Raw genomic sequence first — 23,914 nt, 5'->3', positions numbered from 1 at the left:
AGCCTGACAAACTGTTGGCTTGCCTGACAAACTGCTCTCGCGGTACACAGGGCCATACTGAGTGCTTCGTGCAGTGACTCTCATCACTTATGAAATCGCTCCTGCTGCCTCGTCGTCTTCATCCACCCCTCAGGCCAGCTACATCGTACACGTCGCATGGCTGAAGCATTGCCACTCGCCCAGTGGCGTTGACGTCTAGATGTGCCGAGACGGGGTCTTTGCCGACAGAGGTTATGCTACATGTAGGCTGCCGGAATGCATATTGTCAATGCGCATGTGCTCCCAACGAAGACAACGAAGGTCACTTGCTGCTTGAGCTTGGAGCCGGACTGTCCAGGGCTGCAATCACTCTGGCAAATATATTTTGTGAATAGAATGCAGTGTAAGCGACTCATTACTCACGTAAAAATATTGACAAATTTATTTATAACTGATCTTGACTGTGATGTGGCTGAAAAGGCAGATTTATTTACTTCAGCAACATTGTTTTAAACTGTATGATCTGAACACAATGCTGTTGTGTGTAACAAAATTTTGAAATATAAATTTCTTCTTAAGCCATCATTTTCAAATTAATGATATTGAATATCTGCTTAATGTAAAGTATAATGTGAATTCTTTTTTTTTTTCAGCTTGTCTCTTTCAAGGCCAGGAATGCACTCTTACATTACATTATGAAGATGGCTTTCTTCTACAAGAAAACCGCAGGCAACTGACTCTTTGGCAGTTTTCATTTGAAAGATTACGAAATTCTGGTGATGATGGCATGCGTCTTGCTTGGCTTGACTTTGGTGGAGAAGATGGAGAAAAGGTACTTCATTTGTATTTGTGTCTGCGTAATAATAAAGAAATAGAAAACTGCCCTTCAGTATAGACCTCTTCTCGTAGCCAGTGTGAAAACCACTACTTCTTGGCTTTACGAAAAGAAGTATCCACTGTAACTTCTGTACTTAGAGTATATTCAGCTAAAAGCTTGTAGACAATGCTTTCGTTGAGGCTTCGATATTTTTTTTTTTCAGGAGCTGGACTTGATGCAGTGCCCCAAGCCATTTGTGTTCACACTGCACACATTCCTGTCTGCCAAAGTAACCCGAATGGGCCTGGTAGCGTGACAGTTACAGGACCACCACGTTATAGCAGCTGCTTCAACTGTGCAGCAGCAATGGCCCATTCTGGGGTGCTGAGCCATACGTGCTACAGCGTGGTGGCTTCCCGGGAAGATAGCAGCTGTGCACCTGTTGCCAGGATTGTGTAAAAATATGAGCCAGAGCTGCGAGTGGGTTTAGTATGGAACCAGAACATTACTTCTGCTTGTGAGTGCTTGGGGTCTAATGGTTATGGCTTCATGCAGGTGAGGTAGCAGGTATATAGCTCAACTGCTGCTCTAGCTGCCATTCGTGTCCTTGCAACCTTTCATGGCCTGCAGATACCCTGGCAGCAGATGTGCCTGCACTAACAGCCGCAGGTGAATTTTTTCTACTGCATCGTGGTGGTCTTGCAGGCTTGTTTCCTGGGAACACACAAATATACAACTGGAGAGGACCCTCAGGGGTTCAGCATTTACACAGCATAGGAAGTTTTTACACAACTACCCTTCAGGAACACTCAAGAAGAAGCTGGGACATGCTGCCCATTTAACATGCACTCCATCAGTTGTGACCCGGTGATTTTCTAGGGTGCAACTTTTCATCATTTCACACAGCAGCATTCCTTCAAGGAATAAAAAAGGACATCTATCATATAGTGGAATTGTAATGCCTTGTATCAGTGTGTAAGGAATGAATGCTAACAAGTATGCCTCTGTAACAGAGTGGCAAGCCTTTCGAAGATTCTCTCTGCTTATTGGTGTACTACTAAAAAATGTGCTTGTCTTGTTAGTAGCAAGACAGAAATCTGTGCTGCATCATGTGACAAGTCTTGACCGGTGGACTTGCTCCCTATTGTTGCTGCATTCCAAGTGCAGGTCTTACGGTCGATGCATTATTGGCATATTGGGCAATGCCTTACCTTCAGTTCTTTATCATTGTAATGCTTATTCTGCTCATGTTTGTTATGTTTTGTTGGTTTATACATTCATGTCTTGCATTTCTGTTGCTAGTTAGAATGCAACACAGTTTCAATTGCACTTTGGAATAATCTTGTTTCCTTTGTTACATTTTGGGCACCTTTGGCTGCATTTATTGATAGTTCTTAAAGAGTATGAAAACAATATTTTCACAGTTGAATATGGCATTAATGCGACTTTTCAATCAGAGCATGAATTTGCAAAGTATTCTTACCTCATTGACGAATAACAAATGTGTGCTCTTTTACTATGTCTGGTGTAATGTCAGCTATGTTTGGTCGAAAGAAAGGTTTTGGGGGAAGTCTGCTTAGTGGCAAAGGCTCTGAAACACCAGCTATTTACAGTGGTAATAAGCGGGTGTAAATTCCATGCCTGGCTATGCGAAGCTACATCAGGCTGAAGCAGCTAGGAAAGACGTAATTTTTTTTTCATGCGTGTATGTGCAAGTCCATAATATATATCACATTCGTCAGCTAGTTCCATAATATATTTTTACTTGTTCCACATATTTTCTCTCAAAGTATGCAAGACTAATGTGCCAGGTCAGGAAACCTTCAAAATTATTTCGTTGGTTTTACACAACACTTCATTAGGATGGAATCTTAACTATTGTTCTCCATGAAAACAATAGCCTAATGACTCTTCAGCCTGAGTTGCCAACTCTTATAGGCTTACATGTTCTTTAATTAGCTTACTTTCACTTTACTTTATTGTTTGATTTTAGAATTTAGGGACTGTTGCTCTGCCTTAAGACTTTATTTTTTATTATTATTGTTTGTGTGCTATTGTGATAAGCACGAGGCGCAACATCTGAGCAGTTGCCAGACACTATACAGTGCATTGGTTCTGCCTGTAATGCTGTATAGTTGAGTGGAAGGCAGAGTCAGCAGTGTGCCTCACATCTTTAGTGTCTTCAATTCTCTTCTTTTTCGGAGGCACTGCAGCCAGTGATTTCCATACTTATTGGGAGATACTGAAACATTAAATGAGAGTGGCAGCCTGAGGTGGAAAAATAAGCCACCATGCTTATGTGAAGCTTTATTCTGCAGAGAAATTGTATCTTAAGTGATTCGTTAACACTTGATCATCACTTTCATAGAGGCAATGCCAATGATTCAAGAATCGATAGAAGTTTATAAATCAAAGGGCCTTTCAAATTTTGTTCTTGCTTAAATAGCATCTTGGCAGTTTATCTCAGCATACCCGATTGCTTGTTGCAGTCATGCTCGTGTGTTTTAACTTGTTTTTATTGTGACACTATTTGATGGCTCCTTTATTATTAATATTTTCTATGTGTGTTCTCAGAGTGTCAACAACTTTTTATGGCTCACTTGCATGTCACCTGATGTGTGCTGTCAAAATTTAATATTACATTGGATAGGACAAAGACAACTTGGGATTTGGTGTTCATGTTTCATTTAATTATTGGTTCTTCTGTTATAATGAAGCCAAAAATGCAAAGTATCATCTGTAGCATAGGTTATAGTGAGCCAAACTGTTGTTAATGCATAGCATGAATTATGTATTCTGGTGTCAGCCACAGTCACCACCAGATTTTTTAGGCACACAATTTTTATGACCTGTTATAATCATGAGAAGCCACACTGCACACCGCTGAATTTTTTTTTTTATTATGGTAAGCTTGTGTGACATTTCAAATATGAGAACAATGAACAACATTGCCTCCACAATCTCACCATCAAGAATCATACTACAATTTTGTTTGCAAACTCCCAATGAGGCATTGGTAGTAAAACATAGGGGCCTAGCAAGCACAGCTGTGACAAAGCTTTTACAACAAACAGGGGAGTAGCAGATAAAAAGCCATCTCGGGAAGTTTGCCATCATTGGTTATATAGCACAAGATTACACATAAAGGCTATTCCAACAGCTCGCATCTCAAGTTTTTTCTTCGTCTGAAAAATTGGGCGCTAACTTGTGTAAGATGAGCAAGACAGCCTGCAGTTGTCACAGGGCACGTGCCACCTCCCCACTCCCTGCAACGAATTTCTGCCTACACCACTGCAGCAGTAGTGACTTAAAATCGGACATTAAGGACCTGCCTGCATGTTTTGGTTTGTGGCTTGGCTTGGTTGAACGATGGACAGCATGCCAACATGGTGGTACCGTGTCATCATACATGGATTAGTCAATTGATTAATGATGAATCAAAATGCATGCATGTAATTGTGAAGGAGACTTTCTGCTAACCCACAAGGAGGCATTATGCTTACATTTTTTTCACATATACTGAGATTTCTTTTTTTTTTTTTCTTGTTCAATGTCACCATGCATGTTCATAAAAAATTTTGTTCATAAGAAGGTATTTTTGTGTCCTATGCAACTTCATTATAACAAAATGCATCTGTATTTTCCTAATGATGATGGAGTATAGCTGTGCTGCTTGCATTCATTTAGCTACTAATTTGTAGCTATAAAGCAGCAATTATAGATATCACAGTTTTATTTATCTCTTTGTTCCTTTGAGGAGTTTGATTGCAATTGATGTGAGAGCTTTGTCAAGAATACTTTGCACTATGCTATAGGTTGCTTGTTTAATGAACAGATGGTTTTGACATGCCTTAAGCTAATGTGAGGAATATCATGGAAATTGTACAGCATAGAAATGGGCATCACAGCTGCTTATTATGCTACACTTACCTATTCAATTGGAAAAAATAGTCTTGCATTAACAGTTGCTAAACATTTTTATTTCTTGTTTTTTTTTTCTCTACAGACACAATGTACTTGTGTTCTCTTGGCTCTTCAATGTGTGCAACTGCTGTAACTTTCGGGAGGCACCAGTTGAGTAGCAATATACCGCTTTGTGAGCAGATAAGCTGGAACGATGGAATGTAATGGGTTCTGTTACTTCTTAATATGCTTTGGTTGAAGCAAATTCTAAGAGCAGATGTGAAGCCTTGCTAGACCAGTCAATCACCTTTGTGGAACTTGTTATCTACAGAGAGATTAGCTGAAGGTCATTGAAATTGATGTCTAATCTTCTCTTGTGCAAGTTTAATCATTTACAAAACATGGTAATTCTTGTGCTGGAGCAGCTTTTGCTACTTATATCTCAACAAAGGCGTGGTAATTGGGTTAGGCACCTGAAAACAGAATTAACAATGTATTGACCAATCAAGCAAAGCACAAAAATACCTGACTACACCACATATTTCATGAAAGTCATCATATTGGGCCTTGTTGTTCCATTTTTAAATAGGGACACTGGATTATGTTAAATTACGCAAATGTGACACAAAATGTGGTGCTTTATTGGCCAAGCCAGCAGTGACATCACTGTGGGCAGCATTTGCATTTTTGATGAGCTGGTTTCATATTTAAAAGTAATTTCACCACATTTGGGCTTTTCATTTATTTCTAATTTAATGAAATTCTGCTTTTGAGTAAAAGTGACAGTTATTATTTTAATACTAGTACCTGTCATGTTGGCCCACTTAAATGTCTGCCTTTAGTGCCTTTCTCTCTCTCTCTGTTTTTTTTTTTTTTGTAGTTGAGGAGAGGGTATTTCTTTCAATGAAATTATCATCATTGTCACTCCCTGTTTGCTATCTTGAATCTTCTTTGTGTATGTCAAGGTGTTCCTGAAAAATATCTTGTATTGGCCATATGACAGTGCAGCTTTGACTGTGGCTGCAATATCTTGTTTCTAGTCACCTAGAATTCCTAATAAAAAGCTCATAGCTCTTATTTGACGCACTAAGTTGTTGTCAGTAATCTAAACTACCACTGTAAATGTGGAGCCTGGATTTTCTTTACTTATAGGAAAAGATATTGTAGGCATCACTTTTATACAAGGGACATTTTATTTGGTATATCTGTTAATACTATACATAACCAAATGTTTCCATACACTAAAAGCAAACTTTTTATAAGTGCTGCTTTGGCATGTGGAGACATGGACTTTTTATGTGTCTTACATCTTGTGGTCTTGTCTATATGTGAGAATTGCAGCTAATAAGCATAAAGAATTGTGATGAGGACGTATTTTCAGAACTGCAGCAAGCTCATTGATGTAAGCATGTCACAGACTGCAGCATCGTTCCTGGTTGTGAAGTTTCAATAATAATTACAGAAAAGTATGGCCAGTCTGAAGAGCCGAGTTCAGTACTGACAGTTCTTTTAATGGAGTTGTTGCTAGTGCCTGTAGAAGAAACAGGATATATTTGTCTTTTTGACTGAAAGTTGTAAGAGAAGCTCAGGTTGTCGTGAAAGTGAATATTTATTGTGGGATAAAGCAATAAGAGCATCTGTCACATGGAGCACTTGTTGGTGTTCAACAAAAGAAAAATAGGTCCTGTAAACTGGACCTTTTGTTGCTTCCAAGTACATTTCCTTTCTGTGGACAGTGCAAAATAATCTGAGCACTATGGGGGCCAGTATTCATTGGCTGGCAACAACCTTGTTTTTAGCCTATGTAAAGACGCTCCCTACCTTATATCATGTTGTTTTCTGTAATATTTCTTTTATACGCACAAATAAACATTCACACACAACAAGGAAAAACTGCATTTTTACAACGAAAATGGTTGAATGGACAGCAGTTAATGCCAAAAAAGCAATTCTATGAAAGGATGCAAACTTGCATGTATTGCTTCTATGTCAAGGTGTGGTCATGCCTCAATTAACATTTGTATTTATACAAAGTTTGTGTACTGTTGTCATCATTGTTTGCACAGCTGTAATGTGCATGTTTGTACACAGTGGATCCGGGGTAATCTTACCAGTGCACTGCATTCGCTGTACTTTGTATGCAACTTTTTCACTCAAGTCAATGCACATTGGTGCACTATGTTGTATGTATGCAAAGTTTTGAAGCCTGCACAGACACGCATATTGCTTTAAAGGGTTCCGAAGTAGTTGTTGATCAAGCGGGTCTTGTATTGTGGGACTCTTTTCTCATTAGTATATCAAACGGTCCATTGAACACAACTGCTGAACTGTTACACTACTGTAGTGCTGTGTGTCATTGCACGGAAGTGGAATTTACAATAAGTGCTAAGTGCCCTTATTTGCTAGCTCTGAATGTTTTTGTGACCATAGGTATTAACAGTGTTCAAATGACCTCTTCTGCTTATTTCAGTGCTTGCTGACAGTGCAGATGTAGTGTTATACTTTTGTTTTTCATTTCAGGCCTATTGCATGACATTGCCTATGCTGCTATTCTCTTACTAAAGAACAAACACGTAATGTGGTGTAGTAGTCGTATCTTTTCCTATATATATATCCATTATGGGGAGCCTGAAGTGTTATGGTTTCTGCGTAAGATGTAGTTGCCTCTATCTACAAAGCTCTGTAAATAAGTTGAAGGAGATTGTAAAGTTTTCAGGTTTTTAATGTGATGTGAGTTGCTTTATCATAAGCCCTTTACTGTAAGTAAGTAGTTCATCTGTCTACCAAGCTTTGTTATGTTTGGTATATACAGAATGCACAAAGGGAGTGTCATGGTAGCTACTACAAAGTCTATTATTGTTTCTGAGCTGACTTTGTGACCAGAGCTGACATGTTCGATAGACTAATGATCTTTGTTATGTCTGCTTTATTTGTCTTGAGATGTGTTTGCAGCACCTTGAGCTTAACATATCACTGTTACTACATTCATTTATAATGTGTGCCTCAATATGATACAACTGCCCACAACATTTTAGGTTTGTTCTCATGTCCTTCTATTTAGAAAGGTTATTAAAGAATAATTTGCGAAGTATCTTTTCATTCTATTTCACTTGGTTTGAATTTTCACTTGCCTGGGTGATATGGGACCTCGAAAAGCTACTTTAGCTACAGTTACTGTTTTTTCAGATGCCTAAAAGCTTTATCTACTATCTTGCATCAAACAATCGTTCAGCTCCAATTGTTTGTGCACTTTATTTCAGTGTAGCAAAATAAATGTTTAGATGGTTGTATGGAATTCTATCACATACAGACTGTTATGGCCTTATTTGTTTTTTATATAAAATATGGGTGATTACTAGACATATGAAAAACTCTAAATATTAGCTGAATTTTTTAGTGAGCATGAAAACCAGACTAAACTGCCTGATTCGCTTCAATTTAGACATCTGTATGGGTGGTATGCCTGGTTGATCTGAGTAGTGCTGACATGGAATTTACAGTATGTACATGACAAATGCTCCATTTACTAAAGGAAATATTTACTTTACTTAGTAGCAAATTTGACTTATGTTAATTAAGTGGTGCTAAAAGGCTTAAGTTTCACTGAGAGAATGTCTAATGAAGTAGAGCATTTACTGTTTATTTCCATTAGTACATTGTCTAGTATATTACAGATGAGGTTTCCAACATTACACAATTCTTAGCCCCCTTGAGAGGGGTATGTCCTTTACGCAAAAATGTTAATTGTGTGGTACCATGCGATAGTAACTACATAGGAAACACTAGCTCTGAGAGATCTGTTGTATCCAGACTCCGTTAATAATGCATGCACGGGCATCTGGTATTCTCCAATAAGCAGCTCTGGTAACACAAATAGTCATTCTGTCAGGCTGTTTATGACTAATCCACTCTAGATTACATTGACCTTGTGTAAATTTTTGTGAGCGCTAACCTAAATCATGAAAATACATAGTATATTGATGACATACACATATGTGTTTACATACACATGTGCATAATTTGTTGCAAGCATTTCAAAATTTCTCAATTGACAATTACTGCAGAAAGTTGATAAGTTTCACAGTGGTTTTAATTTCTGTTTGTGAATAAGGGTTACTTGATATTGGATTAATTTCCTTTGTATTTTCATGCCATGTTATTTGTGTGTTCTCACACAAGTTCCAGCTGTTACTAGACAACTGTTCAACTAGCTTAAGTGTCTGCTTTTCACATTGCTGCTGTAGAGGACAGATGAACTGAGCTGTCTGGCTGGCTGGTGTTGTGCAGTACTTGTGCCGGCTGATGTCCTGCTGCATTTATTAATGACACTTGGCAGTCATTGATTGAGGGTTAGCTCTTGTGTACAGATTTTCATCACCCTATTCTGTTCCTAATATACTTTCTTCAAACCATCTTCTTCTAAACTGTGTCTTAAATTTTAGTCTACTAAAGCTGTGTGCAAGCATTTCATTCTAAAATTTGAACTTGAGGGAAATGACGTAGGTCATAAATGGGGCTTACAGTCAAACTTCATTATAACTAAATTGCATCTTACATGAAATTAAGTTTGCTATATCTGAAAATTCGTTATAAAGGTATGTTTCTAACACTGTATCTATTGCAAGACTTCATTTACTTTGTCATAACTGATATTTCGTTATATTCAGGTTTGTTATATTGAGATTTGAGTGTATTTAGTTTAGCTTTATGTGTCAACTACTGTTTCATATCTTATTGTGAAATTTGGCATGTTGATTAAGAATGCTTTTGGCATTCTTAATCATTTGAAATGTATTATGCAATTTTTTCGTACAGCCTTTCTAATTTTTTTAGACCAAAGTTTCAGGATGTGGTGTAAAATTGGATCTACATCTTTTTGGTAACAAAAATCATTGGCACCGTGAAATTTTGCACACTAATGCCATTTGATACTGGCTTTGATCGCTACCAAAAAAAGAATGATTCCTACATTTATCTCGTCTGAAAAAAAAAATAATTCCCTCACTTATCACACATCATAATAAAGACATTCCAATGATTTTTCTCCCCTAATTATAACTCAAACGTTTTTTTTTAAATTGTAGGCTCAGGCTATATGGAGGAAATGATTTCAATATAATTTCATCTGTGTCAGTGCGATTTCATCTGTCAGTGAATCGGTTAGATAGTTCTTAAAACAAGGTACATCTCGGTTCAAAATTTTGCAAGAAAGTGATGTTTAGAAAAAAAACATAATTTTTGTTTAAAAACATATATCATAGGTGCTCCAGACAAAAATTAGCGGCTACACTACAAAAGCACTCCTGGAGGGAACATATACAATCTCAGCTGATGAAAATGGCAGGATATGAATATCTAGCCATGTTTATTATAAAAAAGAAAAAAACTTGCATGTCAAGATTATGATGAAAAACAACATGGAAACAAGTCCTAGCATCTGTCTGAAAACAGGGTTTTTGATGCCATTTACAAATGGCTTTCAGCACTCCTATGTGTTTGCCATTGGATGGTTTTTGTTCCGTACAGTGTATGTTAATATTTTGTTTTAGTAAAGAAAAAAGACAAATTAGGCTTTTGCTCAAATCTCTTTACCATACCCCCTTAACAGCTTTTGTTCTAGTTTGCTGTGGTTCAATATTAACCACTGATCTAGATGAGGCAGAACGGGGTAAATTTGGTTATTGTCATACTTGAAGGAGTCACGTGATGTGCAAGCAAGTGTTTGTCATCCAGCTGCAGAAAGTGCATCAGAGGTTGATGGAAGCAGAGAATTAATTGGTTGTTACTAGTTTTGCTTACATGTTTGTGGTTGATGATTTCTAGCAGTTATTGCTTGGATTATACCCTTGAAACACAGGCACTCTAAAGCCCTTTAGGTAAGGGTACATTAGGAAAGGCAATCATCCACATTGACACATGAAGCAAAGGAGCATCTGCTTCCCGTCTGGCACTGTTGTAAACATGAGTGCCCCCACGAAATACTGTCTGAGGAACAACATTGCTCTTGATACTCCTGTAAAGCAGCACAGAAAGGAGTCTATTGAAGGAAACCTGTCACAATGCTACAGTGCCTTGCAAGTATTTTTTCCTTTACCTCACGAACATCTTTTTTAGTGGTAATTTGATTAGCTGATTGGGGCAGATTTACTCTAGCTGTGCTCTCAAAAGGACTTGTGCGAAGGGTCCTTCAGAGTAACAAAAGGGCTTTATTGTAAAGCGTATTACTTTTGCCCGTGTGTCAGAGCTATTACCTATGTATTTAAGAGCAGCCTTGTTGTTTACATGGACATGCACAAGTCCTATAAAAAGTTCCGAAACGACTCCAGCCAGGTAGCTGCCATAAGAATTACAAAATCAAGCATCTGTTTTGGCTTTCTAATTAAAGTTCCAAGTTTGGTTTCTCAGTTTGGAGATCACTGTAACACTGAATACCTGTGTTTTTTCATTTGTAAGGCTCCAAGAAAAAAAGAGAGATTCTACCTAACAGATATAATGGTTCATATGGCAATACAAAAGCTTAGAAATATTGCACCATGCATATACTGAAGGAAATTTTTTCAAAATGTGCATATCAGTGATATCAATTTCATTTTTGCATTTATTGCTGAGAAAAGAGTAAATCGAACTGACTGATGGACCTTATGATATTGTGCAGTAATCCTTAAAAGGATTATGATACATGCGGACTGTGCTCAGCATGCCACCCTCTGGTAGAAATTATAGTCGTCTCTTTCACGATCACCTTCCAGCCAAGTATAAAGGTTATCATATGTTGAGAAAAATGTGTACAGCAGGTTCACATTCCTGTGGGTATTTTAGTTTCTTCACATATTGATGGATAATTTTCAGCCGATAAATATGAAAAGCCAGCTTCAATTCCAGAAATGAAAGGGGCGATTTTGTGGGAGGACTGACACATCTGGAGTGAGACAATCAATATAGTTTAGTTATCTGCTCAATTCAGTTTCCAGTACTACGTATAGGTAGTGCCGTTTCACAGTTATCTTCTGTTACAATCGATGACTGGCATGGATTTTTCACGTGCTATTAGACAAAAATTATCTCTTCAGTTTCACTGGGCAATATTCAGGATTCTGTTTCTCTGGTTGCAATTTTGCATTTTCGATGGAGGTGAAAAGGCTCATGTATTTAGATTTAGGTGCACATTAAAGGGACACTAAAGGCAACTATTAAGTCGACGTTGATAGTTAAAACAGTGGTCCAAAAACCTCGTAGTGTTACATTTGTGCCAAGTAAGGGCCTATTTTGAAATAAAAATAGGTTTTAGTGGTCCGCATTGGAATGCGCAATTCGAATTGCCCGCCTCACTGAGTCAGACCAACCGGACTGACTCACATTACTGTTGCCGTGCATAATGTTGCCCAGCTTTACTGCGCTAGTAGCAGCAGACCGAAAGCAGCGGGAGCCACAGCAGCAACAACGGCCGTCCCGCCATTGGCTCCGAGATCGCAGACATATTTTGGTTCAACTAGGCCCCACTAGATGGCATCACATGTCCAGTACAACCATGTGAAAATTGAATTTTTGAACCACTTGTGCCATTTCCCATTAGTAACATCTGGCTGTTCTTTTTTTCATTAATTAAACAAATGATCAAGCAGCATTTTATTGCATCTCTTGATGCACGGAAGGTTTATTTAGTGCAGCTAGATCAATTACTAGTGATTAATTGTAGGCAGTTCATCTGATGTCATCGGGATCATTTTGAGAATGTCCTACTGTGGCGCATGTGTTCTTGTGCATTTACCTTAAATGGGTACTGACACAAAACTTCAGGGCCAAGATAGCCTGCGGGGTTGATTCTCGTGAACGTTCGTATATCATCTGCAAGATATCAACTGCGAATATGGCTTGGAAGGTATTTTAAATTCATTTTGAAGTTTGTGTGGGTGACCAACTCCATAGCGCTATAGACACCATCGGAGGAGACCCCGAGATGACCCCCTACTTCCCTCACGTCGCCACGCTAAGGTCAACAAAACAAGTTATGATGATGTCATAGCCACCATTTTTCTTTTGCCGTGTTAGTTCTCTCAGTCTATATTTCTCGGCGGATGATTGCGAGTGCGTGGCCGTGGCGCGCGCTTAGAAAGTTATGTGTTTAGCAACATTCTAGTCCCATTTCCTATTCGAAAGTAATTCTTCATGCGGACCGTGCGAAAGTGTGTCGCAGTTTTGTGTGCTGACATGATCAAGAGCTGCGCACGCTAGGTGGCGACAGTTGCACCCAGTTTTTCAAACTCTCTCAAACCGAAACTGAAATTGATTGATAATGAGGAGCCTGTAATTGATTATCTGTTGCGTGCTGCTGCAAACGATGTGTCGTGTCACGACTAACAGGCCCCCAGCAACGCATTGCAGCAGAAAAACGCAAGGCCAAGGTTTTTTTGTCAGTACCTCTTTAATTTCTCGGTAAGTAGGGCACTGTTATTGACAATATTGTCGTTTTAGATATTGTTATACATTGAGCTTTTACTCTGACAAATTGTTATTTGACTTCAGTGTCCTTTTATGGAACCCCAGGTGGTCGCAATTTTAGGAGCCCTCCACTACCTCATAATATAGTGTCCCTCAAATTCATATTGTGATTAGGGACATAAAGCCTGAACAATTATTATAAATATTACAATTACAATCGTTATGCCGTAGCTAGCATGGATAGCAAATTTACGTGAGAAATCTACTTTTGTAGAGTGTTTTATTTCACTATAATTTTAAGCCTGTTCCATGGATGATCTATGTAAAAAGTTATCTTGGTCTGCTTGTCCGATATGAGAAAAAGTAGGACAGGTGAATGGAGGCTGGAATGGTAAACTCATCTCTTAATGGGATATGTGTGAAGTAGGATTGGGATGTGTGTGACCTAGTATTATAGTAAGGGATTCATCACTGATAGAGAGTTCTGTTTTGTTTGTTAAAATTCTAGATTGAAGACGTGTGTAGGGATTCACTTCAAGTAAAACTGTAAATTTTTTCATGTTTTTCTCGTGGTAGGAAGACATACTTGAGCTATATTTAGTGTCATGGGCTAAATAAAAAGAGAGAGAGAGAAAAAACTCGGCCTTGTGTTACACAGAAAAATTAGGTCGGTAGACATACTTGAGCTATATTTGGTGTCATGAGCTAAACAAAGAGAGAGGGAGAGAAAGAAAAAAAAAACTCGGCCTTGTGTTACGCAGAAAAATTAGGTGATTATATGCAAGTTATTTATTTTACACATTTCACCTAGCTCACTACAGAATGCCACGAATATGGACAACATTCCAACTAGCCTTATGCATGAAATAGCGCTATGCTTGCAGAAGGCCGGTGGGTGTGTCGGGAAAGGAGAAGTATATGGCACTTGCTACCAGCTCTGAAAATAACCATATCTGTATACTGGCATGGCATGTGAAGATATGAAAGTCAGTAGGAGGTAGAAGTGACCAAGTTGCGAGAACGGACCTAGTTTGTAGCATGGTGTTCATGACAGAGAAGAAAAAACTGTGACTTCTTGTGAAAGGAGAGCAAGATGTGCTACAAGCTCGGATGCATGCAACTCACCTTGCTGACTTGCCGATATGCAAAGGAACTAGAGCACAGTTGTCTGGAGTCGTGAAAAGCTGATGGTTGGTGTTACCATGCATGCAGGCAACCTTAGGATCCCTGCCCGCTACATCTTCAAGGAGACTGTGCATCTCTCCCCATAAGCACCATCAAGAAGAATGGCCCAAGTAGGAAGAAAAAGAGAAGGCATGCACAAAAACTGAAAATTCAGGGTGCAACTGTCGAGAAGAAGAGAGAAAGCCTTAGTTACAGCCAAAAGGCGAGTGCTGAAAGGGAATTCCAAGTGTTCTCACATGACATGCTATGTTCGTGAAGCACCAAACTCGCGTTGTTAAAATTAATATGTTTTTATGGTGCCAGAGGGAGTGTACCCTCTGAGTAACAAATCAGTCTCTGATAATGAACATGGCTGCTTCCCTAGAAAAGACTTCTAATTTAAGGTTTAATGAATAATTACATCCTAGTCAAATTCTGTAAAAGTTAATTTTTAGAGAGGTATAGTTTGAAGCAGTGGCGTAACTGGTGTCATTGTAGAGTGCACTTGAAGAAAAAAAGTAAATAGCAATGCATGGACAAAGTTTCCCCACTTAAAAGGGAGTAGTGAAAACTTCATGGGAGGGAATTGTGTTAGCATCTCAACTAGAGCTGGCAAGCAGTATGAAGTGACTGTAATTTGCTAATGTTTGGTGCACACATGACCCCCTCCAAAATCCATTAAAAGAAAATTTCAACTAGCCTTATGCATTGAATAGCGCTATGCTTGCAGAAAGCCAGTAGGTGTGTAGGGAAAGAAGAACTGTATGGGACTTGGTACCAGCTCTGAAAATATCTATATCTGTATGTTGGCTTGGCATCTCCTACCTGTCTTATTGTGACAAAATCATGTACCATTCCTCTCACATTTGTGGGAGAATACCTATTGTTTATTGTTACCTCAACTTTTTTTATGTTCTCTAAAAGACTGGAGTATGTCATCTTTTGTTGCTATGATGCGTAATTTTCACTGAATTTCACTTGTTATTGGAACTTGTTTCGAGGCTGCAAATAAATGGAAAAAAAGATTCAAGCACGGAAGTCGTCTGACTCCTCCCACCTCTTCCCCTCTAGTCCCACTGTCTGAAATATATGCTGTTGCAGCCTTATTTCGTCAGATATGATGTATGGCTGTATCTATCTTTATAACATGAGCATTATGCTGCAATGGGTATCTTTAAAGAAGTTGTACCAACCTCGATTGTAGTAACTGTAAATTTGCCACGTGTGGTATAAAATAAAAGCCACAAAGTGCAAGCTGAGTGCACAAGCTTAACCGTGGCTATTTGAAGCTTGCCAGTTTTTGAACACTAACACCTTCTTGCAAGCTTTTTGAAATCTGTTCTAATTCATCTTTGTGCCATTTCAATGCCATATGCTGACTGTGGCTAAAGTAATATTTGGTTATAAGCTATATCAAAAAGGGGGTGCTGGTTAAACATCATAAGCTTCTGGTTGCTCACAATTGCTTATGATCATTCTTATTTATGCACACTTTTTTTAGTTTCTTGACACTGTAGAGGGACCAAAACTTGAGATAAGTGGCTGTCAAATGTGGTTTCTGCTGCACATGTCTTTAATGAAACATATTTAGTTCATACAGAACACCAAGAATTAGACACAATGAAGCTCTTCATTGTTGCTTGTCTTTGTGCTGTTTTGTTATAGCTCGACATGTTCCATTCAGACGACCATCAACTAGCCCAGACCCATCTCTTAGGGGATACACATTGGTGTTGCGATAAGTAATGTTTATGGCCTATTCATTAGAGCTGCTTTAAATCAACGTCGGCTCATCGCAGTCAACATGAATTTGGTCTGCAGATGTGAGCTGCAGAGTGCATTATGTATTCAGGTGTTCTTGCTTAGCTGCACACAAATTAGACTTGGGAGTTTGAAAGTTTACAAAAATACTGAGACGTGACTATGCTTACCACTGCACCTCTTGTAGCAGCTCTCACAGGTCAATTCTCTGCCATTGTAACCAGCAGAAATGTGTGTCAAGTGAACATAAATGGTGTTGTAACCATACAGTGAGCATACTTTATTGCTAAGCTTTTTGTGTGTGTGTTCACATATTCTTTCTTGCCTATGTGACTCATCACTGCTTTTAACAACCATGCATGGGCTATGATGAGGAGCATAGAAGTAAAATGAAGAAGTGCTTTTATAGCTGCAGCTGTTGTCAACTTGAGAATCAAAAGGTGGCTACTGTGAAAGTAGTTTAACCTGGTACTGAACCCCTGCCATTAGTTATTGGCCAATAGGGGAAGAGCTTACTACAGACGCAGGGTGAAATGCATATTGACACGACCCCATTCTTGTGATGTTTGTCCGGCACTGAGGCTACATTGTAAAGTGTTCTTATGCAAAATGTGTTTGGTCACTGGCATAAACAATGCTGCCTTCCATTTCCATGTCAAAGTGAAAAAAAAGTAGTATGTAGTTGCTTTGTCACAATGTGGTGTTGTGTGATTTATCCATGGACACATCGATGTTTATACTAATCATTGAATTTTTTAAAATGTATCAAGTAAGGACTTGGAAGTTCTTGTCTCTCCAAGACCCAGTATAATTTTTTTTGTAATATTAAAAGTGCCAGTAGTCTTCTTAAGGTGGACACAGCGAATGTATAGATTCAAGGATATCATTTAGATGCTGCTTCAGACTCATTTTGTGACCACTGGTTTTGGTTTTGAAGAACTAGTGAACCTCCTCAAAAGTCTTCATTATATTAATTTGACTATAGGAGTTGGCGAAAATTATCAAGCACCATCCAATCGTTTAAATAAAATGGAAGGACATTTTGGCTCCACTACGGAGGTCTTGTTCACAAATAATGAAAGTTTTTCATGGGAGTGGGCTATATGGGCTTGATGATGTGATCTAAGCATTGAGTGTATATCGGGGGCAGATTGCCTGAGTTGTCATTGATTGTGTAATCGGTTGTCTGAATGTGGAGGGATTCTAGATGAAGCCTTGCTGTTTTACAGCAAAAGCTGTTACAAGATATTAAAACTCGGGTCACGTGTGGCGCCGTAGTTGTCCGCCGCCGCCAGTGTCCGTAACCACTGTTGCGAAATAAGAAAAAAAAAAAAAACCCTAGTAGCAAGTACGCAGTGGCGCTCGAACCCGAATCCGCTGCGTGCCAGCCCAGTATTCTACAACTGAGCCGCGCCAGTGCTTGGGACTTGTTCGCAAACTTGCCTTAGGCAGGCTTGATGTCGGGAAAGGAATTGCGTTAATATGAGTAATAAAGCATTTTAAAACAGCAATAGAACAACGATGCATCTCACAATGTGAATAGCGTAACGAGTAGGTTGTTCAATGCTCCAATCCATTACAGAAGCTTGTTTTTGATCACCTATTAACTGTGGCCTATATTCAGTTCAGGCATATTTTCTCATCATCGTTGACCACTGCGTGAACAATTGGCACAAAATTTCTTGCAAGTGTTCAGCGTATACAACACTTCTCAGAAGAATGACAAAAAATAGCATAGCGAATGCTGGTCTACTACCCAGAAACTATTATTATTATTAACGCCATAGTGGATACTCAGCAAGTGTGCTTGCAGCAGTTACCCAACGAATGTTTAGAAAAGGCTCTGAAAGGCCACTCTTTTAGCTTTCGCTGTGACTGTGCTTCGCCTTCGGCGCGGGCCTGGTGTTTTTTTTTTCTTTTCCTATTACCTTCGCAACAAACGGGCTTGCTGAGCACGCAGCGTACACGAGCCATGAAATCCTCTGGGATGACGCAAATATAATAGTAAAAGAAAAAAAAAGAAAACAGCATGGCTTTATCTATAATCCCTCCACATTCAGAAAATCAATAACGCACTCAATCACAACTCAGGCAATCTGCTTCTGATATACACTCGATGCTTACGTGGCATCATCAAGCCCATATAACCCACACCCAAGAAAAACTTTCAATATTTGTGAACAAGGCTTTCATAGTGGGGCCAAAACGTCTTTCTGTTTTATATCAACGATTGGTCATTGCTTGCTAATTTCCTTCATGAATTTTCCCGACCAGACAGGTTTCTGTCGAACTCTTGACTTCACGGTAGGAGTTACTGTTTACTTGATTGCTTTGTTCTCTATATGGGCTAACATGCTACAAACAAGGAAAAGGACATGCACAATAGAAAGGAATGTAAGCTGATATACCAAGTATTTATGTAGACTCTAATACATCACGGACATTTTGAAATTGAAGGGCTGTGTTTTCATATTCGCACCATTATCTTTGGTGACGATGGAATAAATAAATGGCATGAAATAATTGTCACTGATTAGATAAATTTAATAATTTTCTCATTGAGCCCCCTGTAAAGGCCAAAGAAGCGTCTATAAAAAAAAAGACAACAGAAAAAAAAATGTGGTCATTTGTGGCTCATTAAATGCCCGCTTTCAGCTTGCAAAAGCATTAGAGAGAGGCATAAGGGCACATAGCCGCATCTGTGCAGACAACATTGTTGCCTAAATCACCGAACAGTGGGCAGCCAATGCTGTGCCATACAGCACTGTCAACAACTGAGCTGCACAATGCTGACAGAGCCACCAAGCACCAATTACTCACTGTCCACTTATGTAAGCAGAAACAGTGTCTCATTGGGTGTAGCCATTTTTTCTCTTCTGTTTTCTGGCTCTGGTTTCATGCAGTCCAAAAGAGGGTGTTCATTGTGCCACATTGTTAATAGCACATGTTCAGATTCCAAATTCGATATGGCTTTTACAGAGAGCTCACTTAGATTTGTCATTTATTATGAACCCACTCAAACTATTAGCTTAAAAGCTAACTTATTATTGTTAATTAGCACCTATTTACCACATAACACTAATTACCATCAGCCACCACATTTCATGGCACGCCAATGGTGGCAATAGACCGGCCCCCTTACTTCAAGACAGCTCTTTTTAAGTATTACTTTGTCTTCAAATATGTTTAGTATCGTAAGTGATGACATGTCTGCTCTCACAGACATTTTTTTCTTAATAGAGAAAATTCTTTGGCATGTGCTTTTAATTAGTTATGACCTTAAAATTGTGCTCCAGCTTATGAATGTAACCCAGTGCAGCTGCATGTGAAACACCAACAAAGAATTAGGTAATTTTTACTTCATCAGATTTGTGAATGAATTGAGTATATTTATTGTACATTCACTGCTGAATGCACAAATTGAAGAAAAAAAGCAGGTAACAAAAATGGTGCGACATAAAGCTACATGTTGCCTCGTTGATAGTTTATTAAATTATTTGACATACCACTCAGCGCATTGCTTTGTAGTGGCTTTATACCCATTGCAGGGATTTTTGTCTGAAATTCAATCCATTTATAGACACCACTATTGTTTGGTACATGCAGTAGGTCTGTTGTAATGTAAAAGTATGTGGCGATCAAGTTTAACATGTGCATCCAGAGAAATAAAACTGCTCTTTTTTTCTTATGGGATAGCAAGGGCACTGCTTTCCTGCAAAACCCTTCATGTGAACTTGGGCAGGGTTTATCCACAACACAACAAAGCTCATTGTAATACACTGCTTTGCTTTAGAAATGCAGCTGTGACAGTCAAGATTAGGGCATCATACTAGTAGAAATTTCCAATTGATGGTGAGCACTTTGCACAACACAATTTTGTTATAGTGCAAGCACCGACCATACCAGTTATTTACTTATGGGATTTATTTCCTCTAAAAATTATGCTTAAATTTTGTAGCAGTACAATGTGAAACTGCTGGTATTTTTTTGCTCTCGAGTTCATGCTTTCCAGCATGCTTCTCCGGAGCAGGATAAAATTGTTGCTTATTAAGCTCTAGCAGCAGTACCACCTACCAGTGCAACAGATTGTGCTCTTGTTTTTGTGTGTTTGTAGCACATCTGTCTTTGTTGTCTAGCATACTCTGCGTACGATCGTGCCACTTCTACCTTGTCTTTGTGTCTCGCTTATTGGAAATGAGCGCAAGCCTGCACTACTTCCTAGTGTCGCTGCACCTTTTAAGATTTTTAAGATGTCAAGATGTCATACAATTTGTTCAAAGAGAACAATAACAAGCACTGTGCAACATTTACCGGCGACTTTGTTATCAGGGCAACTGTGAATGTATGCCCATAACCTGTGGTTGATGATACATTATGTCAAATCCCCCTACGTACATGTATTCGCCTTGGGCGACCTTCCTATATTTTATAATAAACGGAGAAATGTTTGTTACACTTCTTGCTTCTTTGTGTGTTGCATTACTGGTGAGATACATGAGGGTGGCTGTGAGGCCCGTCCACATCGCATCACGCTGATGTCCTTGTCCATGTGTAAAGATTTTGGCACAAAGTTTGAAAATGAAACTTTGACCTTCATTTTCTCTGCTATTAGTAAACCTATGATGGTGAAATGAATGACAATAGAGTTTTGAAAGACTAATTTATTGATTAGTATATTGATTCAGTGATTCGTTTTAGTGTCTCATTAATACATAGGAATGAGCAGAATAACAGATATCTTTAGATTACACAGGAATAAAGAAGAGTGATTTCTATTGTAGTCAGGATGCTAAGTAGCACCAGTAATAGCAATGGTTTAGTAAGCACAGCTAGTTATTAAGCTGGATCAAGAATATGCGTTGTACAATTTCCAAAGTTTGAAAATATTTAGAAAATGACTATTCATAAACAGGAATTGCAAAAAGAATGATGCAGATTTAAATATTACTATATCTAAAAAATGGTTAGCTTTGTTAATTGCTTGACACTAATGTTGCACAACTATAATTGCTGTTATTCAATACTTGATATTGCTCAGGGTTCTAAAGCGATAAATGTGGCCGATAGAAGGCTCTCAATAGAATAAAAGACTGATTATTGTCTAATTTGGCTGTAAAATAATGGCAGATATTGTTACAAAAATGTTATTTGGGTTGTAAAGGTTCAGAGCAGAATGTCATCATTAGGACATCAAAGCTACAATAAATAAGTGTCACTGCCTGTCGCCCGTTTCCTGCCGACGAGGTGTGACAAGCCAGTTGGTCGTTGCATAGTCAAGCACACAGTAAAAAAAAATAATTATGGACTGGCAGTAACACTAAACATAATACAAAAATGACAGAGGAAATAAAACTAGAACACATGGTCTTATTTTAATCAGTGATGATGACAAGAGAAATCTACTGAGTCATTAACAATGACTATAGAATTAAGACAGGATGTGAATGAAATTTAACACACAATGTATAAGAATATGTTTAGCAGTGGCCAAGCAAACAGAGTTCAAACAAAATGATAGCATACAGATGACCAGGCAGCAGCAGCAAGTCCACAAACCATAAGAGATGACAAAGCTTTCTTAATAATGCTGGTAAGTCTTTTTGGGGTGGATATGATTTCTGTGCTGGTTTTCCTGGAAGTCTGGATACATTAAGATATAAATGACGGCTCATAGTTAATGTAAAGAACAAACAAGCATGAAAGAGACTCTTAGCCCAAAACCAACCCTTTTGAAATGCCTTGTTGTTACCGTAGATAACAAAGTATCTGCATACCTGAAAACTTGCATCTGTGTAAAGTAGGCCTGCAAATTTCTGAGCACATAAATTTTGCATATAGAATGGCATAATTAATGGTAACAAATTATAGTTAATATTTTGTAAGGTGGTTCAGAACATGATCAGCAATGAGCTTCTTAGTTATTAATAAATGTCAGTACTGTTATTTCAACTTAATTGTAATGATTACTAGACAAAATGTTATCACCTTTTTAAAATATAGGGTACCCTGTTTGAGACTTTCTGGAAAAACATCTGTGAGTAAGTGGTTTATTATTAGGATGGACACAAGCTAACACAGGTTCAAGAAGCTTGATTTTGGATAGATTAATTAAATTTAAGCCACAAATGAGATATAGAGCTTATAATTTTTTGGTCGTGTAAGTTCTAAGTAAAAGAGGCGAGTCCAGCAGAAGCTCTCTGGGTGGCATAATAAATGTAAATATAGCCGCTGGTGAGGATAACGTAACAACTAAAAGATGGTGGAGAGATTGTGGAGAAAACTGGCACCTTATATACGAAATGTCTCTGAATGAGAAGGGTACCAGAATCTTGGAAAAATGCCATCATCATCTTAATTCATAAGAAAGGAGATGTTAAGGACTTGAAAAATTACAGGACCATCAGATTACTGTCTATTCTCTACAATCTGTTTACAAAAATAATAGCTAATACTAGAATCGGACAACATTAGAATTCAATCAACCAAAAGATCAAGCAGGATTTCGTGCAGGCTACTCCATAATGGACCATATTTATACTATCAATCAGGTGATAGAGATATGCGCAGAATACATAGCCTTCATAGATTACGAGAAGGCGTTTGACTCAGTCGAAACATCAGCAGTTGTGCAGGCATTACGAGATCGGGGCATCAACGAACCCTACATAAACATTGGAATAAATGTACAGCGAATCCACAGCTACCAAAATCCTCTATAAAGAAAGCGACTGAATCTCAGTAAAGAAGGGTGAAGGCAGGGAGACCCGATTTCATCAATGCTATTCACCGTGTGTTTACAGGAGGTTTTTCAGGGCCCTCGATCGGGAAGTGTTGGGGATAAGAGTTAAAGGAGAGTATCTTAGTAACCTGCGATTCTCAGATGAAATTGCTGGGACGAATCACAGCTCATGTTTACAGAACTGGACATGCAAAGCAGAAGAGTAGTTCTGAAAATTGATATGCATGTAATGCACAACAGTCTCGCCAGAAAACAGCGCTTTGTGAAAAGTAAAAAGTCGTTGGATGTGGTAATGGAATATGTCTATTTAGGACAGGTAGTAACCACAGAGATGAAACATAAGAGTGAAGTAACTAGAAGAATCAGGATGGCGTGGATCACATTCAGCAAGCATACTCAAATCATGAATGGTAATCTACCACTATCCCTCAAGGGGAAGGTATATAAGAGCTGCATCTTGCCAGTACTTGCCTACGGTGCTGAAACCTGGAGGCTTACAAAGAGGGTTCAGCTTAAATTGAGGACGACACAGCGAACGATGGAAAAGAAAAATGGTAGGTGTAACCTTAAGAGACAAGAAGAGAGCAGAGTGGATTAGGGAACAATTGGGGGTTAAGGATATTATAGTTGAAATCAAGAAGAAGAAATGGACATGGGTGGGACACGTAGTGCGTAGGCAAGATAATCGCTGGTCATTAAGGGTAACTGACTGGATTCCCAGAGAAGGCAAATGCATGAAGGGGGGACAGAAAGTTGGGTGGGTCGATGAGATTAAAAAGTTTGCAGGTGTAAAGTGGAAGCAGAAAGCACAGAACCGGGCTGATTTGTAGATCATGGGAGAGGCCTTTGTCCTGTAGTGGGCGCAGTCAGATGATAATGATGATTTGGTATGCTAAAAGTTCCTACGAATAAGCATCAAATGTTCTGTCAACACATCGTGTTAAGAGCTTTGTTTCTGTAAAAAATCTCAAAACTACTGAACAAAATTTTTTCTATTGTCATGCCTTGTGATGAATCAGGATAGCACACGACATGGTGCAGTACAATGACTTATATAATCCAGATCTTAATAAATACTGTTTATTGTTATGTATATTTATCATATATTTTCA

General features: G+C 38.6%; 1 protein-coding gene across 1 annotated transcript in view; it reads left to right on the top strand.

Moving 5' to 3' along the window:
• The window catches only part of Syn1 (Syntrophin-like 1), a 182,352-nt gene extending 161,834 nt beyond the window's left edge, over positions 1–20,518 (top strand). The window contains exons 5-6 of the mRNA XM_037428838.2: positions 633–811; positions 1,020–20,518. Of these exons, the coding sequence (XP_037284735.1) occupies positions 633–811; positions 1,020–1,112 (272 nt within the window). The 3' untranslated portion in view covers positions 1,113–20,518. The remainder of the gene's footprint in view (positions 1–632; positions 812–1,019) is intronic.
• Positions 20,519–23,914: the final 3,396 nt, after the last annotated feature.

Source organism: Rhipicephalus microplus, chromosome X, assembly GCF_043290135.1.
Source record: "Rhipicephalus microplus isolate Deutch F79 chromosome X, USDA_Rmic, whole genome shotgun sequence".
NCBI lineage: Eukaryota > Metazoa > Arthropoda > Arachnida > Ixodida > Ixodidae > Rhipicephalus > Rhipicephalus microplus.
Note: the sequence above shows the minus strand (reverse complement) of the source record. Positions and strands in the feature narration are given on the sequence as shown.